This window comes from Phoca vitulina, unplaced genomic scaffold, assembly GCF_004348235.1.
Source record: "Phoca vitulina isolate PV1807 unplaced genomic scaffold, GSC_HSeal_1.0 scaffold13, whole genome shotgun sequence".
Taxonomy (NCBI): domain Eukaryota; kingdom Metazoa; phylum Chordata; class Mammalia; order Carnivora; family Phocidae; genus Phoca; species Phoca vitulina.
In genome coordinates this window covers 25,245,578-25,261,186 of record NW_022589716.1, presented here as the reverse complement: position 1 = coordinate 25,261,186, position 15,609 = coordinate 25,245,578, and the positions used below count along the sequence as shown (strand labels likewise).

Genomic DNA, 15,609 nt, shown 5'->3' with positions numbered 1-15,609 from the left:
CAATAAATGTACAAATAAGCATTGAAGTAAGCATTAAATGCTTAACTAAGCATTATATTCATAAAGTCCCAAAGTTGGCAATTATGAGAGGGTATACAGTTAACAAGGTCTTTCCTAGTCTTGTCTCCCAGACAAGCCGCTCCTCTCTCCAAAAGTATTGAGGGTAATGGTTTCTTGTATATCTTTCCAAGGATCTGTTATGTTGATAAAATTTGTATATATGCCTATATTCTTTTACCCCTTACATATAATACATATCGTTCTATACTGTTATATTGAATAATTCTGTGCACCTGTCATTTCACCCCTATCTACAGTGTATCTGTAGGATACATTCCCAAAAGAGGAATTGCTGGGTCAAAAAATAATGTGCATTTGTCATTTGGATAAATATTGCCCTCTGAGGATATATTAAAAAAAATCCTCTCATGGTTTCTTCCAGCACTTTAACAGTTTGGGGTTTTGTTGCAGTTCATTTGTGATCCACTTTAATTTATCCTGGCTTAATGGATACTTAGTAAGAAAAACAAATTATTTACAATATTAAACTCCTCACTTATAGTGGAAATTCAAGTGCTGGTTGTCCTCATCTGTTAGATCACAGGATCTAGATGCAAATAAGGACATCTTGCAAAGGTTCAGCTTACGCTGGGAATGAGTAACATAGCCAGACCTCTGCTCTGCTGCATGCCGGTTTGCTTCCAGAGTCACACTGGAGTGAAGAGGGAAGCTCTGAGAGCTCGAGTTCCACCCACAAGTGAAATTTTCACTTCTGTAGAACTCTAGTCGCTGGTTGGATCTTCCTTCCGAAATCCTGTAAGTTGCTTTAGTCATCTAAATAAAAAGACGTGGTCTCCCCTGTAGTGCTGGGGTGTGTGTGTGTGGGCTGCATGAATTGGGGTATGACAGTAGATAGGAAGAGCACTGATTTTATTCCTGTAGAGATTCTCTAGACCTGTTACTCACTGGCAGACCTCAGCAGCTGCACTGAAATGTCAGATGGATTTGAACAGCTGACTCAAGTTGCCAAAATGAGAGCGGCACAGTAGTTTCATAAATTGACCCAATCCAGCCAAGCGCTGCTTAATATAGATACGGTGTGAGCTTAGCTGCAGTCCCCCCTGGCTGCTCGGCACACACCACCGGGATCCTCGGGGGAAAATCTCTTCAAGTAGTGTTAACCTGGAATGTTTGTTCACTGGGGGGATTCCCTGAGAGTTTTTTATTATTTTGAGAGTCTTGATTATTTCTCCTTTTCTAGTAACAGAGAAAAATATAGGAGAAAAAAATCATGTCAGAACACAGCAGGAATTCAGATGAAGAAGAACTCTTTGATGAGGAGATTGATGAAGATGAAATCTTGGCCAACTTGTCCCCCGAAGAGCTGAGAAAACTGCAGTCGGAAATGGAAGTGATGGCCCCTGACCCCAGGCTTCCCGTGGGAATGATTCAGAAGGATCAGACTGACAAGCCACCCACGGGAAACTTTGACCATAAGTCTCTTATGGATTATATGTATTGGCAAAAGGCATCCAGACGCATGCTGGAAGACGAACGTGTCCCTGTCACCTTTGTGCCGTCCCAGGTAATCAGGGATTTGTGTACAGCAGAGAAACGGCTGCCTGGGCCCGAGCGACAGGTGTCCATGGGGCAACTATCATTTCTCAAGACTTCATGTTTGGTCTTGTTTGGTTGCCACTGCTAGATTAAATCATAACATTTAATCTGATGTCAGATTGGAACTTCCTGAAACACTTACATGGTATAACTGGGAAGGAAAAGTGGTAGTTTTTGTGTAAATGTCTCTTTTTTTTTTTTTTAAGATTTTATTTATTTGACAGAGAGAGAGAGACACAGCGGGAGAGGGAACACAAGCAGGGGGAGTGGGAGAGGGAGAAGCAGGCTTCCCGTGGAGCAGGAGCCCGATGCGGGGCTCGATCCCAGGACCCCGGGATCATGACCTGAGCCGAAGGCAGACGCTTAACAACTGAGCCACGCCGGCGCCCCTAAATGTCTCTTTAAAAAAAATGGCTGTGGGGTTCACTGTGTAAGAAAGCCTGATTCTACAGACATGAAACTTAATGAATTAACTCATAACCTATAAGCATTTGTCCTTAACTCCTTTTTTTTGGTGCACTCCTTTTTTTTTTAGCTCTGTACCCCTCCTTCTGCTTATACATTCATAGGCAGTATTTCACGTACAACTGAAAGGGTGTCACAGCCCTTCTGAAGTCCTACCACATAACCTGCAGTTCAACCAATTAAATGACCCCAAAAATTCCATATTAACACAGCTTATTGGATATCAGTAATACATTTAGAAATTGATAGCTATTAGATGGTTGTTGTAAAGACGTTCTTTCTGAAATATATTTCTTATATGAGCACTAGAGTTGTGGTTGAATCTATGAACCTATTACATATCAGCATACTTTTATTTAACGTTCCACTTAAAAATGACATAGCCAAAGGAAGACCAAGATCCCCCCAGGTAAAGACTCTTTAAGTTATGCCTGCTGGTACAGCTGTATCTTGTCACATTGCTCTCACGCTGGCTGTAATTAAGGACACTTATAAACTGGTTTCATGGTCAGAAGAGTTTAAATGCGTACTAACGCGTACTAAACTTAAGAAATTGCTAGTTTGGTCAAGTTGGAGTTAAAGATACAATCTGCAGATATTTGGAATCAACATATTATACAATTGGGGTAAAAACCAATTCTATCTGAATGCAAATTTCAGAAAAAGAAAATTGGGTACTTTGAACACTTTTTCTTTCCTTGGTATAGTTTAAACAGCTTGATGATTGGCTCCCCCTGCTGGGACAGATGAGAAATGCAGTGGGGACGTCTTTAAGGTGGTTAGGATGACTGTTGTCAACTGTCACTTCCAACCTACAATATGTTGTAAGCAAGATCAAGTTCTTGCTTGAAAATGCTACACCAGCGTCCGAAATGACACCTATGAGGTAGACATGGGGTATAGGCAAGCACACTAATTGATGGGCAAGGATCTAATAAAGGTCATTGTTTAGAGACTGCTAATTTCCTTTCTAGACTAAGCAATTGTTTCTAAATGTCTGTATAATCCCGCCCTCTTTTGTAGCTGGCACTGTCCCCTAGATACTTTGTTTCAAAAGAAATCGGACTTGTGATCCTGTCCTTGGAGTAGTCAGGACTGTTGTCACAGAGTTGAGGAGACAAAAAATCCAAGTCTAGGTCTTTGGTATATTTCAGAGTATCATAGTGCTCTCATTTTTCCCACAATATATTATGTTTTCAGGGACAGTTGATATACACATTATACTAGATTAGCAGATATCCTGGGAATGTAAATTTTGTTTAGGGCAACAAGTAAATTGTGTAACCCAGGACTATTGAATACAAAAATGCTTATTCGGCTATATATAAAACAAAGACTTCAGTATATTGATCGAGTAACTGCATAAGGTTTTCAAAGCAAATAATTTTTGGACTACTTCTAGAATTGAACACCATTTTAAAAAACAATACAGAATCCAAAAACAAAATTAGGTTTCATTTTACCATATGGAATGAGATGAAGACAACCAAAAAGTATGTGTTTGTATGTATCTGTAGTATGGCTATAAAAGTTCATCCTTATTTAGATTATATTTACTTACAAAACTAATATGTGTATCTTGTTTTTAAAAAAACATTCAAACACTTTAGAATTATATAATGTAAAAACTGAAAATCCCTCAAATACATCCCCTCCCCAGTTATCTTTTTTTTTTTAAGATTTTATTTTTAAAGTAATCTGTACACCCAAAGTGGAGCTTGAACTCACAACCCTGAGATCAGGAGTCAGGTGGTCCAGCAGCTGAGCCAGCCAGGGGCCACACCCTTCCCTGTTACCTTAATGGTTCCCTCTCTTTCTAAGAGAGAACTGCTGATTGGGTAAACATTAAAACAGACTTGTTTTTCTTATACATTTATAAACTTTTATATGTTGTATATGCGTTTTTATATATGTATATGCACACAAATGGATACTATATACACCACTTCTTTGCTTACTTTTTTCACTTCCTAATAAATCTCTTATTTCCAGTAGCAACTGCTCTGCTTCCTGTTTCTCCATTGCCACGCATTCTAACCCACATAAACCTCTCTTTTAGGTGGACACTCAAGAGCAGCATGAAGAACTAGACAAAGGTAATAAAAATGTGTCCCAGTATTTAAAAGGAAAGCTCAACAATGAAATCGCTGCAAATAAGAGAGAATCAAAAGGCAGCGATGATGTCCCAGAAACCAATGATGCTGATGGTGAAGAAGATGAAGGAGATGACGAGGATGAAGATGACGAGGATGAGGATGGCGAGGATGAAGATGAGGAAGGAGAAGATGACAGCGAAGAGAGTGTGGAAAAGCCACAAAGAGGAGTGCAAGGCGAGGTAAAGGAGCAGATCAGAAATGGCGAGAGCAGCCGCCCACAAGTAAAGGCATTTGGAGAACAGAAAGACAGACCAGAGGCCCAAGAAAAAGGTGAGAAAAAAATATCAAAATTAGATCCCAAGAAGTTAGCTCTAGATACCAGTTTTCTAAAAGTGAGTGCAAGGCCTTCAGGAAACCAAACAGACCTGGATGGGAGCTTGAGGCGCGTTAGACAGAATGACCCCGACATGAAGGAGCTCAACCTGAACAACATTGAAAACATCCCCAAGGAGATGTTACTGGACTTTGTCAATGCAATGAAGAAAAACAAACACATCAAAACCTTCAGCTTAGCAAACGTGGGCGCGGATGAGAATGTCGCGTTCGCCTTGGCGAACATGCTGCGGGAAAATAGGAGCATTACCACTCTCAACATTGAGTCCAATTTCATCACAGGTAAAGGAATTGTGGCCATCATGAGGTGCCTCCAGTTCAATGAGACGCTCACCGAGCTTCGGTTTCACAATCAAAGACACATGCTGGGCCACCAAGCCGAAATGGAAATCTCCCGGCTCTTGAAGGCGAACACCACTCTCCTGAAGATGGGCTACCATTTTGAGCTCCCAGGTCCCAGAATGGTGGTAACCAATCTGCTCACCAGGAATCAGGACAAGCAACGGCAGAAAAGACAAGAGGAACAGAAGCAGCAGCAGTTCAAAGAGCAGAGGAAGTTGATAGCCATGTTGGAGAATGGGTTGGGGCTGCCACCTGGAATGTGGGAGAGGTTGGGGGGACCCATGCCCGATCCCAGGATGCGGGAGTTCCTCCAACCTCCTCCTCAGCCTCCCAACCCCCAAGCGGCCCCCTTCGGTCAACAGAATGAAATGATCAAGAAGCCGTCACAGCCTCCGAAGTACAGGACGGACCCTGACTCCTTCCGAGTGGTGAAGCTGAAGAGGATCCAGCGCAAGTCTCGGATGCCCGAGGCCAGAGAACCACCTGAGAAGACCAACCTCAAAGATGTCATCAGAACGCTCAAACCGGTGCCAAGAAATAGGCCACCCCCACTGGTAGAAATCACTCCCAGAGATCAGCTCTTGAATGACATTCGTCACAGCAACGTCGCCTATCTTAAGCCCGTAAGTAGAGAGAAGGAGAAATGGTGAACGAGCTCCCGTGTATCCCACCTCTCCCCCTGCTTGTTTTAACACATGGAGAGTCTCATTAGTGGTGACTAACTGGAGGAAGCCCATCAGCGTTACCAGGGAACCAAAATTACTAATTATCCCCAAGGATGTGCATATATGTAGACAACTTTATAACAGTGATATTCATAGCTAACATTTATTAAGCACTTACTATAGGCCAGATGCATTATATGAATTAATTCTTCATCTTAACAACCCAATGACGTAGGTATTATTATTCTCCCCATTTTATAAAAGAGAAATTGAGGCTTAGAGAAGTTCAATACCATGTATAGGAGATAGAGCTAGAAAGAGGTAGAGTTGACATTGAAATTTGGCTCCAGGCCCAGGGTCAAGCGTTTATTCATCCCAGCCACAGAGCTGACCTTCAGAGATCTCGAGGAACCTGCTGCGGGAATAATAAAGGACAAAGCCTAAATTAGGCCCGTCACTTGTAAGTAACTGAGTGCTTCCAAAATGTTTAAAAATAGTTGGTTCTTTTTTAGTAGATGAAGAGAGACTACCTGCAACTGCACTCATATACTCACTTTTTTAGGTGGACAAATGGTAAACTTCAGGTTAGCATCACCATGAATTAATGGAGTTTTGACTATTATTTCAGCTTTAATGTTTACAGTGATCCACGATTAACTGCTGCTGATACATGAAAATGTGTTACTCCGTGCAGGTAAAGTTGAAGAAATAATGTTTTTTGTCATTACTATGATAGCATTTATGGAATCTGAAAGGAGTATGTCCAAAAGTCACAGGTAGTTGATAATGAACTGTGTTATTTTAAAATCTAGTGTGTAATTTAGCCAAAATAGTCCATCTGTTATTTCATCATAGGGAGTCACAATTTCTTCAAGATGTGTTACACAGATGTATATCCCTTATTCTCATCTCCTGGTTATGCAGAACTGACAGCATTCCATTCTTCTCACTCAAAGAAGACTTTCCACTATGTCATAGAGGGATTCTGATTCTTCCTATGGTAGAAGCCAGGGTGAGAACACTAGAAGGTCCCGTGAGGTCAGGCAAGAGTTCTTTGCCTGCCCTTTGGGTACTACATCAAGACTTTCTGCACCTGCTCTTCTCCAGGCAGCCAGACCCCTGTAGGGGGGTGGGTGGGGTGTTGATTTGAGAGAAACTAGCTCTGTCACTGTGTAACCAGTCATTGGTAAGGCATATCCAAGCTGCCTGGGAGGCTGTACCATCAGAAAATAACAGTCTGAAAAGACTGAAAAGGAGTTGTTGTTGTTTTTAATTTTTATTTATTTATTTTTGAGAGACAGAGAGAGTGCATGCAGGGGGAGGAGGGGCAGAGGGAGAGGGAGAGGGAGAGAATCTTAAGTAGGTTCGACGCCCAGCACAGAGCTGAATGCTGGGCTTGATCTCATGATTCTGAGATCATGACCTGAGCTGACATCAAGAGTCAGACACTTGGGATGCCCAGTGGCTCAGTCGGTTAAGCATCTGCCTTGGCTCAGGTCATGATCCCAGGGTCCTGGGATCGAGTCCCGCATCAGGCTCCTCGCTCAGCGGGAAGCCTGCTTCTCCCTCTCCTTCTGCCCCTCCCCCCATTAGTGTGCTCTCTCTCTCTCTTTCTCTCAAATGAATAAAATCTTAAAAAAAAAAAAAGTCGGGACACTTAACCAATTGAGCCACCCAGGTGCCCTAAGAGAAGTCTTTTTAAAATCTACATTAGAGGTGGCCTGTGGATTCAGAGTAGAAGAGAGAATGAAGTTCAGATGATTATCTGACCCAATTCCCTGCCTTCTGAGGGAGTGTTCTACTGAGCAAGTCTGCTTACCCTGGAGTCTGTTTCATTCTACCCATTCACTTATTCGTTAATGTAGCATATACTTACGTAGTGCACCTGCATGTCAGCTACCATCAGAGGGGCAGGGATATAGCGGTGAATAAGACAGGCACAGTCTTGACCTCACGGAACTTACGGTCTTGGTTTTATAATTTCCACAGTCAGGACACTCTGCCTTTTAGTCAACTGAAAACACTTCAACTTTGAGTCGAGATTCTAGAACAAAAGACATTAAAATAAATTTATGAGGATAATGACAAAAATGTAACCCCTGGCTAATTGCTACATTTTTAATTTTCAATTAGTTCTAAACTGCTATCAATTTTAAACTGTGTTTTGTTTGTGCTTAATGTCCACTAAGAAAGGAACATGCTTCAAAGTAAACTCTGACATGATTTTTGAATGATGGTCTTGCATATCAGCCTCTGCTTTGAAATGTCTTTTATCTGCTCTAAGGGATTGGCAATTTCTCCTTCTTTTACCTGCCTGGCTTGGCCTGTGAGAGACCTCTCTTTGCATGTACTTAAGATAGAGAATGTCACACAACTTCATCCACGTAGTCCTGTAAGATGCTCCGCAAAAAATTAAAAAAAAAATGTGCAAATGCATCATCCCACTGACCAAAATTCACTCCACTAATGACCCTTTGTTCTCCACTGATCAAATTGTGTGCCTTGCTACATAATAAATTTCTGCTTTCATGCTGAATCATAGTGTGATCTTTTTAGAAGATAGTCTTTTTATTTTGAAATCATTTTAGACTTGCAGAAGTTCAAAAATAGTACAAAGAATTGTTACGTACCCATCACATTTTGTCAAGTTGGTTTTGTCACTCTTCAAAAAGCTACTCTAAATGGCAATACATCTGCGTGGGTAGTTAATGGAAGTGCTGATAGTGCGGAAGGCCGTGGTGTGTCCGTGCTTGAATCTGCAGTCAGCTGTTATAAAGCTTACGGATTGTAAGGTGCTTTCTGATTTGGGGGCTGTGGAAATCTCACAAAATGTGACTCTTAGACTGAGTGAAATATTGAAAACGCCATTGGTGGTAATATGGTGAAGTCCCAGCAGAAAGGGATATTTTTAGCCAGTCAAATGAGACATAACAGCACTCACTTTGGAAAAGTGAAACTAAAGGTTTTTAGGTTGTTCTCTCCCCCTCTTGTGCTGTGGACAGAGATGCCCTCCAAACCCCTGGGTTTTCAAGTATGAGGTTAAAATTAAAGCATAGTTTTGAAATGCTGTGATTTTTTAAAATATTTTTTAATTTAAATTCAATTAACTAACATATAATGTATTATTGGTTTCAGAGGTACAAGCCTGTGATTCATCAGTCTTATATAACACCCAGTGCTTATTGCATCACGTGCCCTCCTTAATGTCTATCACCCAGTGACCCCATCCCCCTACGCCCTCTCCTCCAGCAACCCTCAGTTTGTTTCCCATGATTAAGAGTCACTTATGGTTTATCTCCCTCTCTGATTTCATCTTGCTTTTATTTTATCCTCTCTTCCTCTATGCTCCTCTGTTTTGTTTCTTAAATTCCACATATCAGTGAGATCATATGATAATTGTCTTTCTCTGACTGACTTATTTTGCTTAACCTAATACCCTCTAGCTCCATCCGCGTCATTACAAATGGCAAGATTTCATTTTTGTTGTGATTTTTTAAAAACTGAGGCTCCTAACTAGAATCCTGAATGTCCAAAAACATACTTATAAATTATTTAGTCTTAGCTAGTCTTGTTTTCCTTTTTGTTTTCATTTTCCTCTCATGGACTTGCAAATAGTGTTTTTGCATAAGCAAAACATATCCCATCAAGCAGTCTGTTTATATTTTTTAATTGTATTTTTTCATTTCAATGCCTGTTCTTTCCCCATGCCATGCTTCTGGCCTGAGATTCTTGAAATGAAGTTGATAGCAAAGAATAAAGGAAAATCTGTACACTTGCTTGGCTTAAATGCTACCTCCTCCAAGAAGCTGCCCATTTAACCAGTTTAAGAGAGATGTATTCTGTGGGCCAGAACTGGAGAACTGGCAGACTATCAGCCACATCTGCAGGCCTGGAGTGTTTGGCTTGGATATTGTTTTACAAAATTTAAAATATCACATAATAACATTTAGATATCTGGCACCATTTGAAACATCACAGTTGGCCACAGTGGGCTTGCATTTGCATGGCACACATCAGCTGGATCTGGCATTTGACTTCTCCCTTGAGATAGGTAATGGACTCTCCGGTTTCTCTCAGTCTCCACCATGCCCTACTGCCTAATACCTGGCCTGTTTCCCTCATTTGCATTACTTACTTGGCTCCTGTAGAATTTTTTCATTTGTTTTGTTCTTGTTTTTAGGTGTGTTTTTAAACTCTCTGTCTTGTTTAACAAGGTGAATTCATTAGGTAATCACAAATTCATTTCCCAATAAGTTAATATCGGAGTCAATATGATACCAGCCCGAAACAAAGACGTGAGACTTGTACAGGATTATCCCTCCCTGGCAAATGTGTGATTTCCTTTCATCCTGAAAAATTTTGTGGGCCATTCACTGCCTACCATCCTAGATGGGTCTTTGTACTTCTCCCTGAAATAAGATCCCATCTGCAACAATCATTTCATTCACTGAGGCCAAATGCATTTATATCACCTGCAAGCTTTAGTGCCGATCAAAAAAGGTAGTTTAACATTCACTCAATTTCACTTTGGGCTCACCTATGTATATCTGGATTGCTTCCACTCAGTTGCCTAAAAACAGAGCTAAATGTCTCCTTTGGAAAGACTTTAGTTTAAGAATATCAAAAGCAGACAGTTATCCAAAAGACTCCATGACATATCGGATTATGAAATGGGACGTTATGTTATGATTATGAAATGGGACGTTACAGACTCTTGAGTCTTCATCTCCATCTCTGGCCATGTCTTTGCCTCATTAACAAGATCTTCTTTCTCTTGAGGATTTCTGGATTCTATACTTTTGCAATTTCCTCCTCTTTCCCATTTTATCTTCGCCCTTTGTTTCAATTGTCACATAATCTAGGACACTCCCCGGATCTCTCTTTCTGCTTAGATCACTGGGGTTTTCTTAGCTCCTTCGTTCAGTCTTTCCCCAGACAACCTCTTGAGTTGAGGTCTACTTGTGTTTCTGGTTTCCTGTGTTCATTGTTCATTCCCTTCTCTCACACATTCAGGTCTAGAGCCCCAGAGTTGTCTTCAACGACTTTTTTCCCCCCACCCTATTTTTTTGTTCCTTATTTTATTTGTTCCATTAGCTCCTTATAAAAGAAATCTCCATGGGAAAGAGCTATGTAACATTTCAAACTCCTCTTGAAAGAGCATATGTTGACCAGAATTACACAGCGTAGGAACTGCCTTTTCCTAATACCTAGTGGGAAAAGAGTTTATAGTATACAACGCTTCTGAAGTCTGTGATAGTGATTCTTAAATTTTAGCATGCATCAGAATCACCTGGAAGGCTGAGTACAGATTCCTGAGCCCATCTCAGAGTTCCTGCTTCATTAGATTTTGGATGGTGTCTGAGAATTTGCATTTCTCTGCAGGTCCTTGGTGATGCTGATGCTGCTTACGTGGACACCACACTGACAACACCACAACTCTGTGACACCCAGGGCAAACCACATCTCCTGATACTTGCCCTGAAGGGTCTTCTTTTCTTGCCTCCATGCCCTCTGCTCAAATGACCTTTAATTCCATTTCTATCTGTTGAAAGCTATCCAAACAGGCTTGGCTCAAATAGGATTTCTTACAGCAAAAGAAGCCAAACAAATCATCAGTAGTGAATATGCTCCCTTTATAGTTCCATGACCCTTCATCTCTACCTCTCTTAAAGCATCTCCCACATTCTGCTTCAGGTTGAGCACCCTAATGGGTATAGTGTGGGTCTCCTAGTAGATTGGGAATTCCTCAGAGTAGGCCTTCCTCATCTCTTCCTGGACACCCACTGAGGCGTTGACTGAGAGCAGGAATTCAACTTGATACACCAAATGAAATAGCCCCTGCTGAGATGGATGTTCTCTTCCTGCCCCAGTCTCTGTGAGTGTATACACGTGTGTGCCCTGTTTGACGCTATCCACACATACTTCTCTTAAACTAATTTTAACCAGTCAGTGAAGGGGGAACAGGGCCCCTGACAGTACTGCAAGCTGATTCTCATGTGTTTGTAAGTTTTATATATTTAGAACATCGAGGATAGCTCTCTTTTCCTTTCTGGTTTCTGTCTTTTGTGTTCTGCTTAGAAATGGCTTCTTTTGAAGCTTACTAAAATATTTGCCCATCTTTTATTGATGCTTTCATAGTTTTTGGGTTTTTTTTAATTTTATTATGTTATGTTAGTCACCATACAATACATCATTAGTTTTTGATGTAGTGATCCACGATCCATTGTTTTCGTATTAACACCCAGTGCTCCATGCAGTACGTGCCCTCCTTAATACCCATCACCGGGCTAACCAATCCCCCCTCCCCCCTAGTTTTTGGTTTTTAAGAGAACATTCCATATTACAGATGAATTAAAGAGTTAAATTCTAGAAGTAAGTAGGGAGCAAGAAGCCCACTTTGTTATTTCTTTTCCAAATAGCTGACCAATGGTAGCTAACCATGATTCATTCTTGTTCACAGGGATCTGAATTTCCAGCTTGGTCATATTTTAAATATGTCAATATGTGTCTGGGTTTACTATGTTGGGTCAGTGCCACGTTTTGCTTTTTAAGATATTTTTATTAGTTTGGATCCCTCCCCTGCATATAAACACGTATCTGGAATAGCATTATATAAAAATGCTTTTTCCCCCCCCATTCAACAATACAAAGAACACACTGTTTTAATTATTTGCTGCAGCATTGTAGTTATTTTAACTGCCTGGCGTTGTATTTTTGGCTCACTGGTGTTCTTCACTGTTTTGTGTTCTCCATGGTTGAGCCCTATGAAGGTGCAGTCACAACCCTCCCATCTTAGTCATTATTATACAAACTCTGAGTGTCCTCTGTACTTCTTCAGTGTCCTCTGGAAGGTCCCTGCATGATGGATAAGTCACTCTCCTAAGATGTGACACCATTTGCAACTGTTTAAGAACTTGCCTTATCTTTAAGTTGTTCCTATGAAATAAACCTGAAAGTTAATTGGTAGTCAGGCTACTCTTTGGTAATTTTTTTTGCCCTTGGGGCTTCTCCAAATATTTTGTTTTTTTAAATTTAAGTGAGTTTCAAATTAGGAATGTGCTTCAAAAAGGAAAGACCAGTTTATAAAAGAACATATATTTTATACTCTTGTGGTGGTTTTTTGGTTTGTTTGTTTGTTTTTTTGTGGTTAAGGCTTGGGTCCTGAAATCTGGCAGATTTGGGTTCAAATCCTGCTCTGACACTAACTAATCTTCTCCTCTCCGAGCCTGTCCCCTCTTTATAAGACTATTGTAGGATAAAATGAGAAGATGTTTTTTTTTTTAAAGATTTTTTATTTATTTATTTGAGAGAGAGAGAATGAGAGACAGAGAGCATGAGAGGGAGGAGGGTCAGAGGGAGGAGCAGACTCTCTGCCGAGTAGGGAGCCCGATGCGGGACTCGATCCCGGGACTCCAGGATCATGACCTGAGCCGAAGGCAGTCGCTTAACCAACTGAGCCACCCAGGCGCCCAGAGAAGATGTTTTTGAAGTGTGGCGTTGCTTACTAATTTGTTTTATATGGCGTAATCCTTAAAGTGGCCTTGTCCATTAGCCACATAACTGTTACTGTCATTTTACAGCTGAGAAAATTGATGCCCAGCCCTACACAGCTAGGAATACTAGTACCAGGATTTGAACTGGGCAGACTCCAGCATCTGCCCTTTTGTTTTTATGATATGCTTTACCATGTGCTTAAGCCCTTAGATCAGTCCCTGGCATCACTAAATGCCCCAGGAGTGGTGGATGTAGTTGTTACTGTTGCTTTATTATGCTTTGGGAGGCTCTCTGGCCCAAATTTCTCATCCATTCTGCAACTTCTGACGCATGTAAGTTTTGTCATTTTTGCTGCCAAACTCTTGAATTTCCAGGATTAATTTTTTTCCCTTTTCTTCAACTACCTCAATCCACAGGTGCAACTGCCAAAAGAACTGGCGTAAGTGGCAACAGAATACTCTAGAAGAACAAGGAATTGAGACAATGACTCGGGTCAGAGCTTGGAGACCGTCTCAGCAGCATATTTCTGGAGCCAGGTGGTGGAACTGGGAACAAGGCTGGCATCTGATAGGATTTGGTAAAGGCAGAGGCAAAATAAGGGCCTGACAAGGAAGGGGGAAGGAGATAAAAAATTACTATTCTGGGACAACATTTTCTACTTCCAATCCATTTGAGTGACTTAGGTAAAATTTAGTCATGCTTCCAGCAGCAGAAGTTTAAAATGAAAAATTTTTTTCCCCATAAACGTTTGTTTTACTTTTGCTTTCTTCTGGTAAATAACAATAAATACTATAGAAGTGTTAAATATTTCTTCCTCCATCTCCTGCTGTAATTCATGGCACCAGTCGGGTTTCACTCTGTGGGAATGTGAGGGGTGAATTGAGCTCCATGCTCAATGCAGATGCTCTGAAATGGAGGAACTGTTCGTTAGCTCTTCTCTGGAGAAGCAGGTGGGATTTTCAGTTTCCAACCCTGTTTAGTTTGCTCTCTTGGACATTCCCCTGGCGCGTTGTACTTCGGAAGTGGTACATATCTGTGAGGAGCAGAGCAAGGAGGCGTAGGACATGGAGAACACAGTGTTTCCAGGAAAAGTAATGGGAAAAACAAACCCTGCAGATATATATACATACATATATATATATATATATATATGTATGTATATACTTCCCTGTTTCCATATATAGAGGGACAAAGGCAGAGAGCATGTTAGTTTTGTTTAAAAAATTTTTTTGCATAAATAAGATAGTTAATGACAGGTTTTTAATTTTAGTTAACTAAATATATATATAAGTTTAGTTTGTGACTCTAATTTGATCTTGTGAATCTCCTCAGAAATCTTCTAGAGGAAACTTGTTATAGGTTTAAACTTAAATTTCTTAACGTATTATTCAAGGCCCTCCATTATCTGTTCCCAATTTAGTAATTCAGTCTGCTTTGCCACAAATTCTTTATACTTCTCTTGATAAGACATCCTCATACACACCCTGTGCCTTGCTCTCGTTGACCCTTCCATAGAACACTTTCCAAAACACTTCCCTTCTGCTCTCCATTAACCAAAGTCCTAGCCCACCTATACACTACACAGGTTAGGTCCTAACCCTCCATAAAAATCTTTCAGACAACTCCAACCCCAGTGGTCTTTCCTCTTTCCAAGTTCCTAGAGCCCTCAATTATCTGTTCTAGTCACTAGATGCGCAGAATCTGAAATTCTGTATGGACGTGGTATGAGCATTAGAAATCAGGAAATCATACATTGGTGCCTCACCCGAGTGAATAGTTGGCATCTGCTCTCTTTCTCCTTTTATATAATCATAGGTGGTATATAACAAGCAAAACAGGCTAGGGGAGAATAAACCTAATGGGGAAAAGTTTAAAAATACATTATTTAGAAGGACAAGTCATGGGAAAGAAATATGGTGTTTCCATTTTTTAAGGATAAGTTAGTGTATAGTGTAAAGTATCCACATTTGAATAGCTATAGTTTCAATCAGGTAACTGATTTTACAATAGCCAGTGGCTGAGAGTTTTTTTCCTCCTATGTTACCGTTTCTATAAAACTTGCATGCCAAGCAGGTTGGTTAAGAAGGCCCTGCTGTAAATAAAACTTCGTAAGTATCTAGCATATTCTACATCAAGAGGCTAACCGCTGATGGGACATAGTGCTCTAAACATGTTTAAAAACCTACTATATATCAGTAGTTGAAGTTCTTGAAAGCCCTTATGCGTTTACTTGTATAGCCACAGTATTAATGAAGTCAGGAATTTCAAAAAGTGCTAATAGTCCTAAAAGAGGGCTTTAATTTAATTTTTATTTATTTATTTTTTAAATATTTTATTTATTTATTTGACAGAGAGAGACACAGCAAGAGAAGGAACACAAGCAGGGGGAGCGGGAGAGGGAGAAGCAGGCTTCCCACCGAGCAGGGAGCCCGATGCGGGGCTTGATCCCAGGACCCTGGGATCATGACCTGAGCCGAAGGCAGGCGCCTAACGACTGAGCCACCCAGGCACCTCAAGAGGGCTTTAATTTTAGACGT

At 40.7% G+C, this 15,609-nt stretch overlaps 1 protein-coding gene across 1 annotated transcript; it reads left to right on the top strand.

Annotated features, from left to right (window-relative positions):
• The first annotated feature begins 1,291 nt into the window (after positions 1-1,291).
• Positions 1,292-13,760, top strand: LMOD3 (leiomodin 3). Its single transcript, XM_032411736.1, has 3 exons — positions 1,292-1,585; positions 4,142-5,536; positions 13,489-13,760. The coding sequence occupies exons 1-3, from the start codon at positions 1,292-1,294 to the stop codon at positions 13,513-13,515; spliced, it is 1,716 nt and encodes a 571-aa protein (XP_032267627.1). The 3' UTR covers positions 13,516-13,760.
• The last annotated feature ends 1,849 nt before the right edge of the window (positions 13,761-15,609 follow it).

Excerpts from the sequence above, each read along its gene's own strand:
- LMOD3 (XM_032411736.1), top strand. The coding sequence starts at position 1,292 with ATGTCAGAACACAGCAGGAATTCAGATGAAGAAGAACTCTTTGATGAG. Across the intron at positions 1,586-4,141 it reads TCACCTTTGTGCCGTCCCAG|GTGGACACTCAAGAGCAGCA; the intron begins GTAATCAGGGAT and ends CCTCTCTTTTAG. Across the intron at positions 5,537-13,488 it reads ACGTCGCCTATCTTAAGCCC|GTGCAACTGCCAAAAGAACT; the intron begins GTAAGTAGAGAG and ends CTCAATCCACAG.